Raw genomic sequence first — 22855 nt, 5'->3', positions numbered from 1 at the left:
AATATTGTCCCTCATGACTGAAGGCAAGTGAAGGTCATCGCCATTCAAAAACCAGGAAAACCAGCCTCCGACCACAACTCGTATCGACCGATTGCGATGCTGTCCTGTATCCGAAAGTTGTTCGAGAAAATGATCTTGTTTCGCCTCGAAAATTGGGTTGAAGCAAATGGCTTACTGTCAGATACACAATTTGGTTTCCGCAAAGGCAAAGGGACGAACGATTGTCTTGCGTTGCTCTCAACAGAAATTCAAATGGCTTATGCTAGCAAAGAGCAGATGGCATCAGTTTTCCTAGATATAAAGGGGGCTTTTGATTCAGTTTCTATCACAATTCTTTCTGAGAAGCTGCACCAGCATGGTCTTTCACCGACTCTAAACAACTTTTTGCTAAACTTGCTGTCTGAAAAACATATGCATTTTTCGCATGGTGATTTATCGACATCACGAATTAGCTACATGGGTCTTCCCCAGGGCTCATGTCTAAGCCCCCTTCTCTATAACTTTTACGTGAATGACATTGACGAATGTCTTGTCAATTCCTGCACGCTAAGGCAGCTTGCAGATGACGGTGTGATCTCTATTACAGGTCCCAAAGCCGTCGATCTGCAAGGACCATTGCAAGATACCTTGGACAATTTGTCTGCTTGGGCCCTCCAGATGGGTATCGAGTTCTCCACGGAGAAAACTGAGCTAGTTGTATTTTCAAGGAAGCGTGAACCAGCGCAACTACAGCTTCAATTAATGGGTCAAACTATTGCTCAGGTTTCAACTTTCAAATATCTCGGGGTCTGGTTCGACTCTAAAGGAACCTGGGGTTGTCACATTAGGTATCTGAAACAGAAGTGCCAGCAAAGGATCAACTTTCTCCGTACAATAACCGGAACATGGTGGGGTGCCCACCCAGGAGACCTGATCAGGCTGTACCAAACAACAATATTGTCGGTGATGGAGTACGGGAGTTTTTGTTTCCGCTCCGCTGCGAACATATATTTCTTCAAACTAGAGCGAATCCAATATTGTTGTTTGCGTATTGCTTTGGGTTGCATGCACTCGACACATACGATGAGTTTAGAAGTGCTGGCGGGCGTCCTTCCGCTGAAAAATCGATTTTGGGAACTCTCATATCGATTGCTCATCCGCTGCGATATCTTGAACCCGTTAGTAATTGCAAATTTCGAAAGGCTTGTCGAGCTCAATTCTCAAACCCGATTTATGTCCTTGTACTTCGATTACATGGCACAAAATATCAATCCTTCTTCATACTATCCCAACCGTGTTAATCTCTTTCATGATTCAACTGTATTCTTCGACACATCCATGAAAGACGAGATTCGTGGAATCCCAGATCACATACGTCCGCAAGTGATCCCAAGCATCTTTCATAGTAAATTTCGAGAAGTCGACTGCAACAAGATGTTTTACACCGACGGATCAAGCCTCGACGGCTCCACTGGCTTCGGTATATTCAATCAAAACCTCACCGCCTCATTCAAACTCAATGATCCTGCTTCAGTTTACGTCGCAGAACTTGCTGCTATTCAGTATACCCTTGGGATCATTGATAATTTGCCCACCGATCATTACTTTATTGTCTCGGATAGCCTCAGCTCAATCGAGGCTCTCCGTTCAATTAAACCTAGAACGCACATTCCATATTTTCTGGGGAAAATCTGGGAGCGCCTGCGTGCTTTGCCTGTAAGATCGTACAAGATTACCTTAGTTTGGGTTCCCTCGCATTGCTCCATTCCAGGTAATGAAGAAGCGGACTCTTTAGCTAAGGCGGGCGCTTTACACGGTGACATATATGAAAGACCAATTAGCTTCAGTGAATTTTTCAGTATTACTCATCACAGAACCCTCGAAAGTTGGCAAACTTCATGGAGCAATGGTGAACTGGGAAGGTGGCTACATTCGATAATCCCTAAGGTATCGACGAAACCTTGGTTCAGGGGGATGAATGTGGGTCGGGATTTCATTCGCGTGATGTCTCGGCTCATGTCCAATCACTACACGCTGGACGCACATCTCCTGCGTATTGGGCTCGTGGATAGCGGTATCTGCGCTTGTGGCAATGGTTATCACGAAATCGAACAAGTTGTCTGGGCATGCGCCGAGTACTGTTCTGCCAGATCTCAACTATTCGATTCCCGTCGGGCCCGAGGAAGATCACCTAATGTCCCGGTCCGAGATGTACTAGCAAGCCGCGATATTCTCTACATATCCCTTATATACACGTACCTCAAAACCATCAATATCCAAATTTAAATGCCCCTATCTTTTCTCTTATCATTCCCAGAAGTGCCTTCTTCCGCCTACCGTACCCCAACGATGGTTTGATACGACTCCAAGACGAGACAAAACATCTGTCGAATGAACCAACAACACGAGATCTACAGTACAACATCACACGCGCAACGCGGTGTGTTTCCGATCCGTATCTGAGCCGTACTACGAAATCGTCTGGAGGAACCCCTGCCGGCTCGAGAAAAACCGCCCGGCGTCCCAATACTTGATGCATCCGTTCGAATCTGTAATCCTGGCCGTTGATTCCTGATGCCGGAAACTGAAAGTTTATATCCCCCCCCCCGTTCAGCCTTGTCCACCCTCTCTACCATGTCTCTGATACACAGATGTATGACTTCACCACCTTCTCCCCTTGAATATTTTCCCAAAACTTATGTGCCCCCCTATCTTCTAGTTTTAGTTGATCAATCCATTCGAATCTGTAATCCTGGCCGTTAATTCCTGATGCCGGAAACTGAAAGTTTATATCCCCCCCCCGTTCAGCCTTGTCCACCCTCTCTCCCATGTCTCTGATACACAGATGTATGACTTCACCACCTTCTCCCCTTGAATATTTTCCTAAAACTTATGTGCCCCCCTATCTTCTAGTTTTAGTTGATCAATCCGTTCGAATCTGTAATCCTGGCCGTTAATTCCTGATGCAGGAAACTGAAAGTTTATATCCCCCCCCCCCCGTTCAGCCTTGTCCACCCTCTCTCCCATGTCTCTGATACACAGATGTATGACTTCACCACCTTCTCCCCTTGAATATTTTCCTAAAACTTATGTGCCCCCCTATCTTCTAGTTTTAGTTGATCAATCCGTTCGAATCTGTAATCCTGGCCGTTAATTCCTGATGCCGGAAACTGAAAGTTTATATCCCCCCTCGTTCAGCCTTGTCCACCCTCCCTCCCATGTCTCTGATACACAGATGTATGACTTCACCCCCTTCTCCCCTTGAATATCTTCCCAAAACTTATGTGCCCCCCTATCTTCTAGTTTTAGTTGATCAATATTTAATCTCGTTAAGAAATGCACAACAGTACCACTACTTTAAAATAGCCCTTATTATTTCCCCTAATCTTGAACCACTCTCTCTAGTTATTTCTAGTTAATAAGCTTGTAAAATGTTCCGCTTAGTTAATAATTAGTTTCTCCTACAATCTCCCTTCTAAAAATCATAAAGTGAATTACTATAAAAAGAACACACAAAATGACCCGTCCCCCAAATCTTACGAATATTATATTATACCCTCTTTTATATGTATAAGTTAGCTGTAAAGTTTTTTTTTTAGTTTCATTATATAAAACAAAATAATATTGAAATGTGTAACCCCCTAGTTTTAAGAAATTCAAAATGTAAAACAATGAAAAAATGGCACCTTTAAGCTAACGCATACGTGCCTTATCAAATAAACAAATTGAAAAAAAAACATGAGAATGTTTCATAAAGTCTGTGACGAAACGATTTCTCATGACACAAATGTAATTGCTAAACGGTCGTCTATATGTCAAATAAGAATCAAACTCAATTTTTTCCATCAATTCCCCCAAAAAAATTACAGTGATTCTATTTTTTTTTGTATAAATGCCACCACTGATTGATTGTGAAATTTAATTATCGTGATTTTATTTTTAATTCAATTTTATTACCCTCTGGAAGTGGCTGATGTTCGAAGACGATTTTGCTAGAGTTTCTGAACATGGTGTATTCAGTGAAATAGTATGTACGTATGGCTGCTGATGGGATAATAAGGGAAAGTTAGTTCGATTTATTTTTTAGCACTCTGCACTCATTAGCACCGAAACATCTGGTTGTTGAAAATTTACTTTATATTAGCTCTGTCATGGCTAAAAATAATGGTGTGGATATTAGAAAAAAAATAAGCAATAATCAAACATTTGTGGCTGATCGGGAGTCTATCGTTGCATCTCTAGAGAAGATAACACTTGGGCTCGCGTAAATGCTGTTGCTTTTCACAAGCCATTTTTTCTCAATAAGTAATGCGTACATTGTTTATTGCGTAAACATCCAACTCTGCGAATAAGACATTTTGTGAAGTATTATAAAGAGATGATCATTTTTACGAACAGTTTTGCAGTTTAATCCAATTTCAAATTGATTAATATACAATGTTTACAAACTGTCAAAAATATGCTGGATTTATAATTTTGTTTTAAGTTGGAGTGGACTCATAAATAACTTTAAGTAAACATTGTATTTCGATCATAGATTTGCATTTTATGTGAACTTTGTACAACAGAATATAATTTTTGCTTGCACTATTTGTAATTTTGATTTAGTCTGTCATTATTTGTAATTTATTTTTTTACGGCGCCGGTGGTTGAGTGGTAAGAGTGACCGCCACTCATTCCAGTTGTCCTGGGTTCAATTCCAGCCGCAGTCGTTGACATTTTTCTGAGGTGAAAAAATATGTGGTCACGTCTTCCTTCGGAAGGTAAGTAAAGCCGTTGGTCCCCGGTCCATGAGTTGATGGATCGATATCTAGTCCAGATAGTGGAGTCACCTCTCTGGTGTCGGTGTAGAAGAACTAGAATCCAACTTCTATCCTTACTAACAAAGTATCCTCCTCCCGTGATACTTGGGGAGTGCGCAGTAGTATATACGGCCTCTAGCAAAAGCAAGTATCGGACTAACCATTCCTTCCCTTTCCTTCTGCGATCTACGTTCGGGCCTGGCCGGTACCGGTATTGATCAATACCGCAAATGTTAGGATAACCAGGAGTTGCACTTTGAAAGATGTTTTCGCTACTCCCAAACATAATTATCTACTGATTCTCTGTGCAACTTCAGCTAGTCCAGATCGATAACAGAGAAGCAGCCAGGGGTGATCGCACAAGCTCAAGCTTATTATTTGTAATTTATTTTAAGCAATATGAAATACGATTGCTGGTTTGCTGAGATATCGCGAATTATTTCTGGTTCATTCTAGTACTACAAACAAGGTCTTTTTTCCTTTTTTTTATTTCGACTATGTTTGTCACATTTTCTTTTTTACGTTTCAACGACATTCAATTAGCTAGAGATTACTGGGTAGGGAAAGTTATGAAACTTAGAGCCATAGTACTCAAGTGAGAGCAAGGATGTGAAGTAAACAGATCGGAAAACTAGAAGTGGCAGGGTCATTAGAACAGGCTTATTATCGTAAGAGCTTAATTTTTGCTTTCTGTTAATGAGGGTCGAGCTTAGGCAAAATAACTACGAATCACCCAAGTTCACTAACATGTGTCCTGATAAAGGTAGACGTATCTATCTTTACCGTGACAACCTTGCTCTTAATTGAGTACTATGGCTCTAAGTTTCATAACTTTCCCTACCCAGTAATCTTTAGCTAATTGAATGTCGTTAAAACGTAACAAACAAGGTCTGCATTTTTAAACAAAATCGATTTTTGTCATTCTCATATAGAAAGGTTATATAATTGCAAAATAAATTGAATTAAATTTTAATCGATTGGTCGTGATTGGTAGTCGATTTTTAACGTTTGGTGGTCAGTGGGTAGTTAAAAAAAATATTTAAAAATTAACGTGAAGTTGGCCGGAATAAAAACGAAACATCATTTTCTTACTACAAAATCTATTTAGATCGACAGGAAATCGTTTGGTGGTCACGAATGTGACATTTTTTTTGGTTTGGTGGCGAATAGTTAGTTAATTATTCGCGAAAACAACAACGCGAAACAAACAACCAAGCGTCTCCATTGAAGTCCTCCTTGGAGGAGGCGCATGGTGTTCTATATTGTTCTAGGTTTCACAATACGCGCTTTCACATACTGTTTAAATTCGTTACACTTATATAAAATTTAGTCACTTATTCGTCGACACCTCCTCTATACTCAATACAGTTTGCCAATTTATTCTACATAGTCTAAGTTTAACTTCTTCAAAGTCGGTTTTATGGTATTCTGGCACTTCCTCATACTCGTCGTCCGGGGAAGAGTTTTGATGAAAGAAATTTGAACATTCGATTGTTGTATGAAATACTTTTTTTCCATAATGGAGTTAAAGATGTATTAACACAGAAGTGAATAAGAGGCCTAAATATGAATTTTGTTTATTTTTTACATGGTTCATTTGGTACAAGCAAAATTCTGATATTTTGTCAAATAAGTGAAGTGTTTCATTTTCGCCTACGACTGGGAGTAACATATATTCGTTTCAATGTCTACGATGAAGTTAATGTTAGGTTGATTAAAGTCGCTCTTAATATGCAGTTTTACTTCAGGTTTCATGTTTGACATGACAGATTTTACAGTTTTACAAAACAGCTCGAATAATTTTTAGGTGGAAAATACACAGAGGCGAGTATGTGTACTTCTCCTGATATTACTGCTTTTGCCCATATATGTTCAAATTCTATGTGTTTCGTGGTTTCTATTGGTCATGCCGAAATACATTAAATTGATTTCCAAAAATTTCTTCGCTTCTTACGCTTTCATCCCAGCTATTTTCCGTTCCAAGAATTATATTAAAAGAGGAAGAAATTATTTTTTGATGGATTTCTTTAATTTTCGCTGGGTTTTTCATTCGATTAAAATTTCAGCAATAGACTAAATTTCAATAGAAGTCTTTTGGGGATGCGAAGAAGTTTTGGGAATATATAAATTACTTACATTTATGTTTTCTTCCTCTATAGCAGGCGTCGTTACTTGCGAAAATCGACATTCTAAATTTATGCGTAGCTTCGCGGAGTTGTTGAAGGCGGCGAGTTCTTTCGCTTGACAAAATTTTTCCATAGGAGTCATTGTCTGTTGCTGCTTCGTCTGAATTCAGCCCATATTCCTGATAGACTTCGATGAATATGCGCCGGAGATGGTCAGGAGCGGTCGGTAGTCCTTCGGACGCGAGCGTCATTTTGATACTGGTCGGCGTCATTCCTCCCACGCAAATATATGGGTGTTGGTCCTTCATATATGACAGGTATAGGCGTACAATGTTCATTATTTTTGGTTCGCAAAGTCTGGCCTTTAAGAAGCGTTTCCATATTTTTTTGGTTCCAATGAAGCGCCAGCCAGATGTAATTTCAGAGTCGATTTCCGCCACTGATTGTGGTTGTTGCGGTAAGGCGTCTAGCTCTTCAACGAGACTAGCATGGAATTCCGATATTTGTTTTCTTTCAATGAAGGTTTCGGTTGGCAAGGTCTTCATCCGCCTAAAAAGTCTTACGCTGCGATGCTACATGGTGATTTGCTATTTCGTATTTCTTCTATATGTGATTCCATGATGTCAATTTTGGACTCTATATAAGTAAAGGCCTTTTCGAAGCGTTGTTTGACGCTTTGTTGATGTCAGCCAAAAGAGAGTCATTTTCATGCTCATTTAGAAGTGATGACATACGATTGATTATTTTAGTAGCGGAATTGCAGGTCGTAATGTTGGAGTATTTTATGTCAGACAATCTACACGTTTAGTAATTGTTTCGCTTCCCGAGTAGCTGATCTTACAGGACATTTCCAAATCAATATCAACACAATTCGTATGCAGTCGTTTTTACCGTGTATCTATAGCGGAACGATTTTTAGGTTCTACTCTGGGCGAGATGAGAAGGTAGACTGACCTTAACTAACTGTTGAATAAAATGGTTAATTTTTATATTTTTGCATTGTTATAGCACGTACTAGTATTTTCCCTCTAAAAATGCATTGTGTTGAGATAGAACGGTGATTTTGGGACTCACCAAAGATGCGTGTGATGTCTATAAGAACCCAATTATAATGTGCGAAATAAAGAAATCAAATCAGTTCAGCTCATGCGACAGCAGCAGTGCTCAATTGCCTACTGTACTCACAGTTGTGTTATTTGCGTCTGATTACTGTGTTCTGTGTTAATATTGTTGTCACGTCCCACATATTCTCACAGTTTACTTATGTAAATAGAAAATCTTTTTGATTTGATAATTTTAAACGAGAATTTTGAGCTGCATCTGCTACCTTCTCATTTTGCTTACAACAAAAGCCAAAAACTGCTCCACCGCCACCAGCAAGTAAATCAATCCATGTGTTGCTTTGTCTGCACAGTAGAAGCAAAATATTATATTCCAAGCTAATGTGTCGAAAAAAAGAGTGACGATTACAAGCAGAAAGTGGCTTATTGCGGTCAAAATATATTCCTATTTACTTTTTGAGATGTTCCTTAAGATCTATTGTTAAAAGTACAAATGGAGCTGAAGATGGCCAATGTTTACGCCATACAATTTCACCATGTTAGACATAGCGTGCTGATTATGTTCCAGACCATCAATGAAAGCGTTTGTTTCGCGAAACGAAATATATCCGCTCACTGTTTAAATACAAATTCTAAATCCCTCCGTGGGTTGGAAGCATTATTCCTGCTATTGTAGCACCTGCAGATCCTTTTTTCCTTACCCCTAACCTTACCACTTCCCCAATCCTTCCCATCAGGGAAATGATGAAAAAACGATTCATGGCAAGGCACAGATCTCCGATCTACATGGGGAATGTGCCATTTGAGCCAGACGCTGCTGATTCCTGAATACCGACAAATTTAAAAACTTATAACTATGGCAATTTTACCCTATTTTGATACCGCGGAATAAGAAGCTGTCGAAATTCGCCTGTCTGGCACGCTATCTGTAGATGTGGCAATATGAGTCAACCGGAGTCTAATAGAAACCACGGACTCACGAGTTTCCCATGGCTGAAGAGATACTAACTCATATTACACTAGAGGACTTAGGTTAAAAAGGGCCGGCAGTAATACAAGCCTTGGGGCCTGACGCGGCCCTCGACGGCCTTGGCAACGAATCAAACGCTTCAATGTAGTTCACGTCACAATGCAAGCGACGGTTGTTGTTTCATATGCTTTACCGACATTTGAAAACATTTTCTTAGATAATTAGTGAAATGAATATATTGTACGATATTCAACTGAATGAATAACATGGATATTTGAATGAATATTTTTTCTATTCACCGCTAGTCGCATCAGGTTCATTTACAGCCGTCAAAAAAGAGCTTCGATTATTTTTAATTCTGATTAGTAATATAATTGTAGATGAATAAAAAGAAGTATTTTACATCTCCAGTATTATAATTCGTCTAAGGATAAACTCACAATATCATAATAGGGTAGTAAGCGACACTATACACGAAATGTGGAGAGTGCGGCATCGCGCCTGACGCTGGAACTCTCATATTCATGTTCTAAAAATTTATAACACTGTTTGCTATACTCCGGTCTTCAATAGAGCTGAAAGTTAGGGTAATTTGGGGAGAGGTGCCGCACATTTCCTAAAATCAATCCTGCATCAATATTCAATATTTGATGAAATCATTTTTATCAAGTTTCGAAAATACTGTGAAAAGGTTTTTGTCAAGAAAAAAACTACAAGGGCGAGCTGTAGACGTAGGACTATACTACTTAATGTAAAATATTTATTTTCTTAGAACATTTATAGTAATAATAAATCAAACATATTTCTTACGTATGGTTTAATCACAACCAATCAACATCGAATATTACATATTGAACCAAACCTTCTTGGTTATCAGGTCATTTCATTTGTAGTAGGTGATCGAATCCGATTAAACTTATTTAAGAAGATCTGAAGAAAGAAGACAGAAAACTGTGACCGAACTAATATCTGGAACTAAATCTTTGTAGCATAAGATTAGCTTGTAAAAACTTTTCCATTGTGTGTGGTAAAAAACCCGGACCAGTGAAGAAAAATCAAATTTTAGACAATATAATCACATTTTATGTATAGACCAAGCATTCAAATTATATTTTGTCATTATTGTAACTTTCCTGAAGTACGCATACAAATATAGCGAATGCAGTCGTCTTAACAGTTATGTGTCCAACAAAAACAACACCTTTAACAGGCCAACGAGGGTACCCGGGTACCCACAAATTGAAATGCTCATAACTATGGCTTCCCTCAACCGATTTGGACACTTTTAGATATTTTTGATTCAGGAACTCGTCCATTTTTTGATTCTGTACAATAGAACCGGAATAATGGATCTGGTTTTTGGTAATCCGAATTTCCCGGAGTAATGTTCCAGTACTAGGATATGATTTGTAAATTTGATTAATGTACTAGCAATATGTGTATCAAAACTCTTCAAATTGTCTCGGAAGTCTGTTTTTTTTGTTACGGGACCCTATGGCAATTTGAAAAAATGGAAATGGAATGGAATGGCCACTCACGGCCCCGCGGGAGCCTGCTCCGGAATGTCCGTTCCGGGGACAAATCACTAAATGGTTACAAAATCACGAGATACAGCCTACTGATGCAATTTCAAGAATTTTGATACCATTATTGCTAGTATTCCATTTAAGTTTGCAAATAATACCTCAGCACTGGAACCTGCTTCCGGAAACCCGGGTTCCCGGGAATCGAATGAAGTAACCTGATTCATTTTTACCAAGGCCAAAAGTGGATGAGTTCCTGAATCCAAAACGGCCAAAAGTATCGAAATCGGTTGGATATTACGTTAGTTACGGGCATTTTAGTTTTGCGGGTACCCGGGTACCCACGTCGGCCTGTTACGTAGTAAAAAAATGCAGGAGCCCCTCCTCACTTCCACCCTTACTATATCAACAATATTATTAACCCAAAAGCTTGACTTAGTGAAGTTCTAAGATGTCACAAAGTTTAAATTTCCAGCTATGGATAACACATAAAAATTTAATTAATTGAAACTTAAAAAGGTACCCGGGTACCGCATCGGACACACAACGGTTAATTATATATAGAAACTATAAATATACAAAAATCGAAAACAATTTTATATATGGACAAGATGCGTTTTTGCAACGTTTTGCCTTCCTCAATAGAAAGGTATTGCAATTGCTCTGAAAACCGACTTTTTAACGGAGACCCAGTGGGCCGAGTGACACATACTATTCGATTCAGTTCGTCGAGTTCGGCAAATGTCTGTGCGTGTGTATGTATGTGTGCATGTATGTATGTGTGTATGTGCGTCTGTGTGCATGTGACCAAAAATGTCACTCATTTTTCTCAGAGATGGCTGAACCTATTTTGACAAACTTAGTCTCAAATGAAAGGTGCAACGTTCCCATAGGCTGCTATTGAATTTCTAATGGACCCGACTTCCGGTGCCGGAATTACAGGGTGATGAGTACGAACACGCAGAAAATGTCGATTTTAATAAATTCTGCAATGAATGTATAAAGGTGAAAAAATTTCCAAAATATGACCACAACAGCTTTGTAGAATTAGGTCACTAACATCCATTCAAAGTCTATTTGGCCACATTGGCCACCATCATCGGTTCCGGAAGCCCCGGCGAAAGTATCTAAATTCAGAATAACAGTCACATCGATTTCTCGGAGATGGCTGGACCGATTCAACTAAACTTTCTCTCAAATAAAAGGTATTGCGTCCCCGTAAATGGCTGTTTAATTTCATCCCGATCCGACTTCCGGTTCCGGAGTTACAGGTTGTGGCGTGCGATCACATAGCAAATTGTGATTCAAACCGATACTCCGATGAAAGCAAAAAAGGTAAAAATTTCGCTAAAATGTCTCTCAAACAACTTCAATTTGCTGTTCTAGGTCACCGACCGGCCAACCAAACTTTCGTTAACTACATTGACCAGCATAGACGGTTCCGGAAGTGCCCGGGAAAAGCGGCCATCTTTCAAAATTTACGAACTCACATCGGTTTCCCAGGAATGGTTGGGCCGATTTTCACAAACTTAGTAGCTATAATATCCCCACAGATGTCTGTAAAATTTCGTACGGATCGCTTATATGGGTCCGGAAATATAGACTAAACCGTCCGGTCACATATGAAATTACCATATAAGCCGGAACTCAAATTTTTTTTTCAAGTGGGGGACCTCATGAAATTTTAGAAATCGAATTCGAATTCGTATTTTTGATGCCAAACATCTTTAAAATGCGTGAATCGTCGAGATTTTATGTTATCTCGAAAAAATTTTTTTTTATAAAAATAGACTTTTTGGGACTGCCGATTTCGCACCTTTATACAGTTCAATATTACCGTGGCTGTTTTTTCTTTTTCAAAATTTTACAACTCGAATAATGATTTATTTTCCTGTAAATAGTTGTCATGTGATGTATAATAATAAAATGTAATATATGCATTTAAAAACTTTTAATGAATATAAACAACGCACACATTCTCGTGATTCATGATTGAGAAAGGCACAATTGCACCGCTAGGTGGATTAAAATAGGTTTTTTCAATTCAATATTGTGTTTTTGGAAAAAAAAAATCGCGAGTGGCGCAAAACAAACTACAGTAAGATTCCGTTTTTGGCACGTTCCGTTTTTGGCATGCTCCCTTTTTGGCAAACTCCGATTTTGGCAACAAATGGGTTCCGTTTTTGGCAACATTTTTGTTGGTCATTACAAGTCTTTTAGAAATGTGCAAAAGATATTTTTTGTATCAATTTATATCACATTTGACTTCATTTCCAAACATGGGAGTCATATTAACCCTCAAAGGAGCAAATCAATTTTTTTAATGTTGTGAAAATTGTCTCATAGCTTCAATACATTACTGTGATAATTTTGAGATGTTTTTCGTAATGTTGTTTTAAAACAGTGTTATGCATTTAAGGATTACCTATATTTTACACTATACGTGTTTTATTTAATCATTACAATAAGTGTAGAGATGCATTATTTATGTAGGGGAATGTGTTCGGTTGTCGGAACACTTTTGTTTTTGGCTCACAACATTACTCCAATTAAACAATATATGGGAATAAGCATACCAATAGAAAGCTAGAGGCCTTATCTAATAACTTATCGATGAATTTAATTTCATTTGTCAACTTAAAAAAAGTTATTAACAATTTAGTAAAATGATAACTGTTTATTATATTGAAAAATGTGGTCGGTTGTAGGCACCCTAAAAAAATTACTAAAAATGGAAAAATATGAATGATGATCATCACGATTCAAAGGGAAAAGGAAATTTATTCAGTTCAATACCCATCAAAGGCATTATGAACATCATTCTTCATCAGAACCACAATATTTGTATGTGAAAAACTAGTGCGAATATTACGCACTGCTAAGGCACTGATGGATCGCATTCACTGCCATTGAGTTAGTTTCAGGCACTCCAATTGTTTACCAAGGCTTCAGACAGATCAGATAGAAGTCAGTCAAAACGGGAGGGGAGCTACAGGGTAACCCCGACCCCCGCCAAATTATCTGTTCGTGACAATCTGGTATATACGGTGCTACCTAGCGGTGAAAACACGACCAGGTGGGCTTTCTTCATGTAAATGTAAAACGCTAAACCGGAAGTCGCCTTCCTGGTTTTCAGAATGGTGCCAAAGACCGATCTCTGGTGTCTATTCGTAAAGCCCGTTCCAAAATACCCATATTGATTAGGTTATTGATACCATTTGCCACAAAAAATTGGGTGCCAACAACCGACCATGTTTAGGTAATGTTTGGGGATTTTAGTAACCTTTTTGAAAACTGATCAAAAGAAAACTTGTGGCGAATATTTCGGTGCAATTCAATGTTGAATCACAAAATAGAATAAATTCACATCGTAAATATTCAATGCTCATACTTTTTCGATCGATTTACTTCTTTCTGTAACACTAAGCAAATCATCAAAAAAAAATTTTGAGTAGAGTTTCACTTGTTCAAAAAATATATTGGTTGTAGAACAGAACATTCGAGTCTGCTTCAGCAATCGGCACAAAAAGATCGCGCTAATATATAACACAAATAATGTATTTCAGAATGTCCATATCTGGTTTCTGTCAAAAGCTACATAGAGGTGCCGGCAACCGACGACTTTTCCCTATAATATGGACAAGTTGCAAGTGATTTTCACAACAAAAATGGTTTTCTTCAAACCTAAATATCTTCAAGCATTGCAGTTCAATTTTCAATCTATCAATTCCATTTGAAAGATCAACGAAGGGTTAGTTATGGAGAAGCAATAAATTTATTAATTTTTAAAAAGAACTGTGTTTTTTAAACAAAATTGTTCAATAATTTTCAGAAAGAAGACATAACAGCCCCAGGAGCGAAATCAACACTACCATTCAGTGATTTGTTCAAGTTCTGACGTTCAGTGGGCCGAAGAAAAGCGATTCGAATTAAATGCTATTTTACATATTCGTAATGAGGGGAATTGCACTCGAAAAGTGAGCGAAGATTGTGAGAATTCTACAGGACGGTACAGTGGGCAGAATGCTACTTTCGACGCTCAAATCCTCTAGCGCCCTGGGTGTGTATCCTGAGGGATTTATGTCTTCGGAGAGGTGTCTTGGATGAAAATGAGCATTATTTTGACAACTGACTGATAAACGTTTGCTTGCAAAGAATAAGCACAGCCTTATGACTGAACTACAATTCGGAAAACTGCAGAAAGGACTAGACACAGCAGTGATTTAAATAAGATTACTTTATAAATTACTTGATAAATTTATTCTCAGTTCTAAATATTATATTTGAATTCGAAAACAAGAAAATATTTGCATATATTTTAGTTTACTCAAAAATTCTCTAGCGAAGTAGGAACTATTTAACTTAATTATATTTTTTCCTCATTTCATTTGTCTGCAAAAGGCCCACCTTGCCCCACTTTTTCTCTTCGTGGTTATAAAGTTAAAGGGTTTTACTAGTCACAAACAAAATTCCACCAAATTGCCGCCATCTTCCGCTTCGTGGATTATTAAAAATTTTGTGGAACATATTTTTTTAATATTTTTGATGAAAACAACCTTAAAATGTCATTATAACATTTATCACTCAGCATTTTTATTATTGTATATTTTCGAAGATTTAGGAATGAAACATTTATTTCTATATTATATTTTTCATAAACAAATGTTAAAATTCATTTTCTCGAGTACTTTTTTAAATGTCATGTAGCGCCATCTACATAGGTTATAAAGTATAAATGTCTTCAGTACATGTGTTTTTTGATAGAACACCTCTATCAAAAAATAGAACTGATCTATATCTGTTTCTACTTATCTAGATTAAAACCAAAGTTGTCAAAATAATGATCATTTCCATCTAAGATGTTTTGCTAAAGACACTGATCCTCCAGGATATATACCCAGGGCGGTAGAGGTTTTGAGCGTCGAAAGCTTGTCCCACTGTACGACGTCTGAATTTGATAAAATCATGAATAAAATTGAATTAGCATATTTTTTCTTTCATCCCATTTCATTTCTCATGATTAAAAATCCTTGCAACATTTTTGAAGTCGTAAATTGAAAATCCAAACTATAAAAATAAGGTTCCATCTTTGGACACTATGATGCAATATCATTTCGAACACATTCTTACTTTCGGATATTATAATACACTTTTGTGCGTCATAATGTCCTGGACGTTGTGACGCACTCCATTTGGACGTTATGATCGCGGATGTTATGGCACGACTCAGTCCTTTGACCCTCACGTAGACAGTCGATTTACGGAACGTGTTGACGTTTCACACTAGCACTGATCTCAACACAGCATAGCTGTATGATTGACAGATGAGACGAATGAGCGTGTCGTTCTCACTGTTAAATACATATGTGTAGAAACTTAACGAAAGAAGTGAGAGACATTGAAGAGAGGAGAGATGGGGATAAAATAATGAGAGGAGAAATTAATGTTTCGAGAGAAGTCTCCAGCATATGTTTTTTGTAACTTTCTGTGTATGTGGTATGAGTTTGAAAATTATCGTCATTCGTAATCAGCCTTCATAGCGATAGGTTCGTCACCGTCCGTAGTGACGTATAAAGAATTGTACTTAGTTTGTAATATTATGTAGTGAAAGTATAGTTTAGAGTGAAATATACGTGAAAAGTAATAAATGTTGAGTAGTGTCAGGAAATAAAGTGTTTGATGTGTAATGTGTTATGTGTGTATTACATAACTTCCGAACTGGCACAGTGACGCTATCTGCGCAAGGGTAGTCCAACTAAATTTACGATTGGACACGGAAAAATCGGGTACGGACTAAAAACCACGGAGGAACGCTATTTGGCAAGGGTCACAACATTGGTGCCGTGACCAGGATAGTGTTCCAAGGAACCGACGCGGCGTCGGTAACACCATTTTGAGTCCGAGGACAAAGCAGATACCGCCATCGCGCGCAGACGCCATCATTCTACTTGCGTACAGCCATTGCGACTCAGCAGTTCTGGATTCGTTTGACGTCGCCATTGGAGTTTTTCGGATTAGACCAGGGAAGCTAAAATATACAAGGCCTATTGGATAGGCTCACAAGGTGAGTATCTGTCCAATAACTCCATCTAAGCTTTCATCGCTACCTGGTCGTTTTTTTCTACGTTTATTTCTTGGGTAAATACTTCACTACGCACGGTGTTCATACGGTGGACGAAACACCTTGAACGGAGGGGACTTCCATTCTCTTTCTCGGATAGTATTTTTGGCATCGGAGGAAGTTTCCTGGATCAACAACAGGACGATCGCTTGGTACGAGGATCGCTGTGCATGGCTTGGGAGGTTACGGAGAACGTCGCTGGTATACTCTGACAAGGTTGTTCATCAGCAACGGGTTGGGAATTCGCCGGCGGCCATTTTGGAAGACGGAGTCTACATTCATCGTCAGAAGTGCTGAAATACGGTAGCGAAGCGCTACCACCTGTGGTTCTTCTACACAACGGGAAGAAGGAACGAGTCGCAGTTATAAAATCGAGTACAAGGCCTGTAGTGACAGGCTCCCAGGTGAGTACCTGTCCTACTCGACTTATTGGTTTCGTTTTGTGCTGCGCTTGTGCATATTTACAGTTTTGCAAACAATACTGTCGGCATCATTCGGATCATCATACGGCTGTCTTGGTTACTGACGTCATTATTGAGGATCTGGAGAAAATTGGTAGCAGCTTTACGAGTTTTTTGGAGAGTTCCAGAGAGACAAAAGATACAAGGCCTATTTGACAGGCTCACCAGGTGAGTACCTGTCCAAATCGATACATCTCTCTTGGAAGGGTTCTCCGCTTGGTATTTTTCTAGGAGACGATTGCTGATCCAAAACTCTCCAGCTCAACGGATCTGACTATGGGTAAGAAGCTGAAACCCAAGATCCACGTTCGGGATAGCATCGTAGATTTTCTACTGCGGACGGAGAAATTTCTCAACAGTAGCCAAGCAACCGACGAACTCCAAATACAGTTTCGTCTGGAGAAACTCGAGGCGAAGTGGGACGAGTTTGAGGAGGTTCAATGCGATATCGAGGGATCGGAGGAGCATGAAGAGAACACGGAGGCACATCGGCAAGTTCGGGCGGAATTCGAGGAGAAATATTTCGAGGTAAGGGCAGGGTTGGTTGGCAAGTTACCACGGCAGACTCCAGCGCCGACACAAAACGGATCTAGTTCCGAACCGGCCGGTGTACACACTTATGTGCGACTACCACAAATAAATCTACCGGAATTTGATGGTAGTTTCGAAAAATGGTTGCCTTTTCATGACACATTTCGAGCCTTGATCGACTCTTCACCGGAACTCAGTGGTATTCAAAAATTCCACTATCTGCGGGCGTCTCTTAGGGGTGATGCGTTAAAGTTGGTTGATTCGTACCCAATGAGCGAGGCGAATTACAGGGTTGCTTGGAATGGTTTGGTTGCACGGTTCTCTAATGGATATCTTCTCAAGAAGCGGCATTTGAATGCGATGTTCGAGTTCCCGAAAATTCGGAAAGAGTCAGCAGCGGGGATTCATGACGTCATTGATTGTTTCGAACGCAACACTAAAATCTTGGATCAACTGGGTGAGAAGACTAGTGGCTGGGGAGCAATGCTTACTCATCTATTGGTAACTAAGCTCGACGACGTCACACAAAAACATTGGGAGGAAAGCGTTTCTAATGAGGTCGAACCTTCGTTTACAATACTGGTGGATTTTCTCAAAAAACAAACACGGGTTTTAGATGCAGTTTCGGTGGACCAACGGATGACTACGTCAAGCAGTCAAGCTGCATCAACTGGGTTCAAATCTCGTCCTGCAAAGGTTTCGGTCAACTCGGCGACCGGAAACAAAGGTCCAAGCTGCGCATCCTGTGGTGATCAGCATTCTATCGCTCAATGTACGGCATTCAGCAAACTTCCGGTGGACCAACGGCTACAGCTAACAAATTCGAAGCGTCTTTGCAGCAATTGTTTGGGGCGAAATCATATGGCGAGAGACTGTCCTTCCAAATTTCGGTGCAGAACTTGCTCTAAAAAGCACCATTCTCTTCTTCATCCTGGATTTCCTGGTTCTGGTACTGCTCCCACCTCCGCTGCCTCTTCTTCAGCCACACAAAGCATGCAAGCTACGGCTCCATCAAGCTCTGGTGGTGCATCGAACTCCGGTGGTACAGTAACTAGTTCGGTTGCATCAATTTCCTCCAATATGGCTATGGGGCGTTCTGGAACACATATATTTTTGTTAACGGCGGTGTTGAAAATAAAGGACAGCTGGGGTAGAACGCATCTCGCTAGGGCATTGTTGGATTCCGGTTCTCAAGCGAATCTGATGTCGGAGAATTTGTCTCATCTACTCAAACTACCTAGACGAAATAAAAGAGTAGAAATCAGCGGTATTGGGTGCTCAAAGAAAAGTATAGCTCACGAAGTTTCTGCTGTTGTTTCGTCACGGGTTTTGGATTTTTCTTTGTCAATGGACTTTCTGGTTTTGAGGCAGGTAACAAGCGACCAGCCGTCTACTTCTTTACCATTGGCAGATTGGAAACCACCAAACGGCATGGAGCTAGCCGATCCGGAATTCTTCGTCTCTGGTCCGATCGATTTGGTGCTTGGGTCTCAATTCTTCTACGATTTTCATCTACTCGATGGTGGCCGGATACAAATTTGCAAACTCGGATCTCCTTTGCCGATATTCGTCAACACAGTATTTGGTTGGGTAGCTGCGGGCGAGTCGGAGTGGTCTACAAGAAAAGCTACCGTTAGTTGTCACGTAGCGATCGCCGAACCGCTTGATAAGATCATCGAGAAATTCTGGGCAATTGAGGAGTTGTCAGAGAAGCCACTTCGATCACAGGAAGAGAAGGACTGCGAACAACACTTTCAAAGCACGTTCACCCGTGACGAATCGGGACGCTATATAGTACAGTACCCAAAACGGAATGGGTTCCACGACAAAATCGGCGATTCGAAGGGTGCGGCCTTACGACGATTTCGGCAGCTAGAAAGGCGTTTGGAAAGGGATTCAGACTTACGTGACCATTACAACGAATTCCTACAAGAATACCTTGCAATGGGGCATATGCAACTGATCGGAGAAATGGAGGATACACTGGATGAAGGGCGCACTACTTACTATTTGCCCCATCATCCTGTGTTTAAAGAGTCTAGCTCAACGACCAAGGTACGGGTAGTGTTCGATGGATCAGCGAAAACCACCACAAATCACTCGCTCAACGACACTCTACTTACGGGTCCAGTAATTCAGGACGATCTGCTGGACATCATGATCCGTTTTCGCAAGCACGCCGTCGCGTTAGTTGCAGATGTGGCCAAAATGTATAGGCAGGTACGCATTCACCCGGAGGACGCGTCGCTTCAACGGATCCTGTGGCGCTTCGATCAGGCAGAACCGATCAAGGTGTACGAGCTACAGACGGTCACTTACGGTTTAGCGCCTTCATCTTTCCTTGCCACTCGCGTACTAAAACAGCTTGCCATAGACGCCGGTGACAAATACGAGTACGCTGGTCCTGCTATAAAGAAAGATTTTTATATGGACGATTTTCTTTCCGGAGCGGAATCGATTTCGAAGGCGAAACGTTTGCGAAGCGAAGTTCAATCCCTTATGGCTGAAGGCGGATTCGATTTGCGGAAGTGGAGCTCCAATCAACCGGAGGCTTTAGCCGACTTACCTTCCACAGCTCTAGAGGAGCAATCCACGCTACATTTCGATGCAGAAACAAAGGTGAAGACGCTTGGAGTAGTGTGGGAGACAGGAACGGACCAACTGTGTGTTGAGATACGAGCAACGGAATATGACGATCGATGGACAAAAAGGAAGATATTTTCGGAGATTGCGCAATTATACGACCCGCTTGGTATCGTGTCACCTGTGATTGCTTGGGCAAAAATTCGGATGCAACACCTTTGGTTAGTTAACGTCGACTGGGATGATCCGATTCCACGCGAGATCGAATCTAAATGGAATGATTTCCATTCACAGCTGCCCCTACTAAAGCAATACAAAGTTCCCCGTTATATATTTTCATCGGAAGCTACAACGGTTCAGTTCCATGTTTTCTGCGACGCATCTGAAGTAGGCTACGGAGCATGTATTTACGCTCGCTCAGCCAGCAAGGAAGGTAAAGCTCAAATCCAGCTCATAGCGGCAAAATCAAGAGTCGCGCCAATCAAACGTCTTAGTTTACCGCGCCTTGAGCTGTGTGCTGCATTATTGGGTGCCAAACTCTATACTAGAGTATCCGCAGCGCTGGGGATGGAGGGAAATCCTTGCTGGTTCTGGTCAGACTCGACGGTCACGTTGCACTGGATCGCAGCACCCCCAAACACTTGGCAAACGTTTGTGGGCAATCGCACATCGGAAATCCAGCTGCTGACACACGGTCACCCTTGGAATCACGTGAAGGGTACGGATAATCCGGCGGATCACGTTTCGCGTGGTATGCTGCCGGCAGATTTCATCGTCGAAATTCTTTGGAGGAGTGGTCCCGGATGGCTAGCAGACGAAGCGGATAAATGGCCAAAGCATGTACACCCGCTTCTTCCAAACGAGGACATCCTGGAACGAAAGAAAACGGTTTTAGTGGTTCAGTCAACGTCGCAGGAAAACCCGTTATTTGAGCGCTATTCTTCATTCGGGCGTCTAGTTCGAATCACTGCTTACCTTCGTCGATTCATTGCACGCTGCCGCTCTAAACATCATGCATATGAAGCATTCCTTTCGACGATGGAGCTGCAAGAAGCAAAGGAGGCTTTAGTAAAGGTGGTTCAACAAGAAGTGTTCCCAGAAGAGTTGATTAAGTTGAAACAAAAACGTTCGGTTCCCTCGAAATCACCCCTGAAAAATCGATATCCTTTCCTAGACGAGAATGGCATAATACGTGTCGGTGGCCGGCTGCATTTCTCCAACGAAACCTACCAAACCAAGCACCCTATGGCTCTTCCCAACAAGCACCCCCTTTCTCGTATAATTGCAGCGCATTTCCACTCGCAATGTTTTCATTCTGGCCCCCGAATGACCCTGGCAACAATGCGTCGAGAATTCTGGCCGGTTCGCGGAAAAACTCTTGCCAATTATGTGTGTCGAAAATGTACAATTTGTTTTCGCCACAACCCTGTCCCTGTAGCCCAACCTCAAGGACAGCTTCCCAAGGCACGCATTGTCCCTAGTCGACCATTCTCAATCACCGGTGTCGACTACTGTGGCCCTATATACCTAAAACCTGTTCATCGACGAGCGGCCCCGCAAAAGGTTTTCATTGCTGTGTTTGTTTGCTTCGCTACCAAGGCCACTCACCTGGAACTCGTGTGCGATTTGTCAACGGACGCATTCATTGCCGCACTTCGACGCTTTATTGCCCGGCGCGGCTTGCCAACGGAAATCCATTCTGATAATGGTACAAACTTCAAAGGAGCAAAAACCACACTCACGGAAATGCACCGCATATTTAGCATCAAACACAACAAAGAAAAAATAATTAATGAATGCAGCAGCAAAGGAATCACTTGGCGGTTCATTCCACCTCGAGCACCAAATTTCGGCGGCCTTTGGGAAGCGGCTGTCAAGACAGCGAAGTCCTCTCTGGTAAAAACAATCGGCTGCCGAAAACTTTCATACGAGGACATGGTCACTGTCCTCTACCAGATCGAGGCAAATATGAACACTCGCCCACTAACGCCACTATCCGATGATCCGACCGAATTAGACGCACTAACACCCGGCCATTTCCTGACTGGCGGTCCACTTTTAACCCTCCCGGACCCTCAGTACACCGAAATACCAACAAATCGATTACGACACTATCAGCAGTTGCAACAACTGATTCAACATCACTGGCAACGTTGGCGGAAGGAATATCTTACCGAGCTCAATCAGCAGTGGCAGAAATCCGGTTCTCCGGTGGACATCCGTGTTGGCCAAATGGTATTGCTGCAGGAGGATGGAAAACCTTCCGTCGCTTGGCCACTAGCAAGGATCGAAGCAGTTCAACCCGGCGATGATGACATCATTCGTGTTGCAACCATCAAAACAAGAAGTGGAACATACATACGACCGATTCGCAGATTGTTTCCACTTCCTTTCGACCAGCAATTGGCGGTGCAGCAACAGCAACGAGCAGCAGCTGAAAGTGAAGAAAAGTTGTTAGAAAATTAATCATACTTACCTGTTTTTTTGATGATCCAATATATGTAAATTAGACTTAGCTAATTTAGGTGGCCGGTAATGTTGACGTTTCACACTAGCACTGATCTCAACACAGCATAGCTGTATGATTGACAGATGAGACGAATGAGCGTGTCGTTCTCACTGTTAAATACATATGTGTAGAAACTTAACGAAAGAAGTGAGAGACATTGAAGAGAGGAGAGATGGGGATAAAATAATG

The 22855-nt window shown here is 40.9% G+C and overlaps 1 protein-coding gene across 1 annotated transcript in view; it reads left to right on the top strand.

Moving 5' to 3' along the window:
- The window catches only part of LOC131687545 (uncharacterized), a 32642-nt gene extending 10019 nt beyond the window's left edge, over nt 1-22623 (top strand). Inside the window, exon 2 of the mRNA XM_058971636.1 lies at nt 17275-22623. Within this exon, the coding sequence (XP_058827619.1) occupies nt 17275-22623 (5349 nt within the window). The remainder of the gene's footprint in view (nt 1-17274) is intronic.
- The last annotated feature ends 232 nt before the right edge of the window (nt 22624-22855 follow it).

Source organism: Topomyia yanbarensis, chromosome 3, assembly GCF_030247195.1.
Source record: "Topomyia yanbarensis strain Yona2022 chromosome 3, ASM3024719v1, whole genome shotgun sequence".
Lineage (NCBI taxonomy): Eukaryota > Metazoa > Arthropoda > Insecta > Diptera > Culicidae > Topomyia > Topomyia yanbarensis.
The sequence above is the reverse complement of the archived record's forward strand: the minus strand, read 5'-3'. Positions and strand labels throughout refer to the sequence as shown.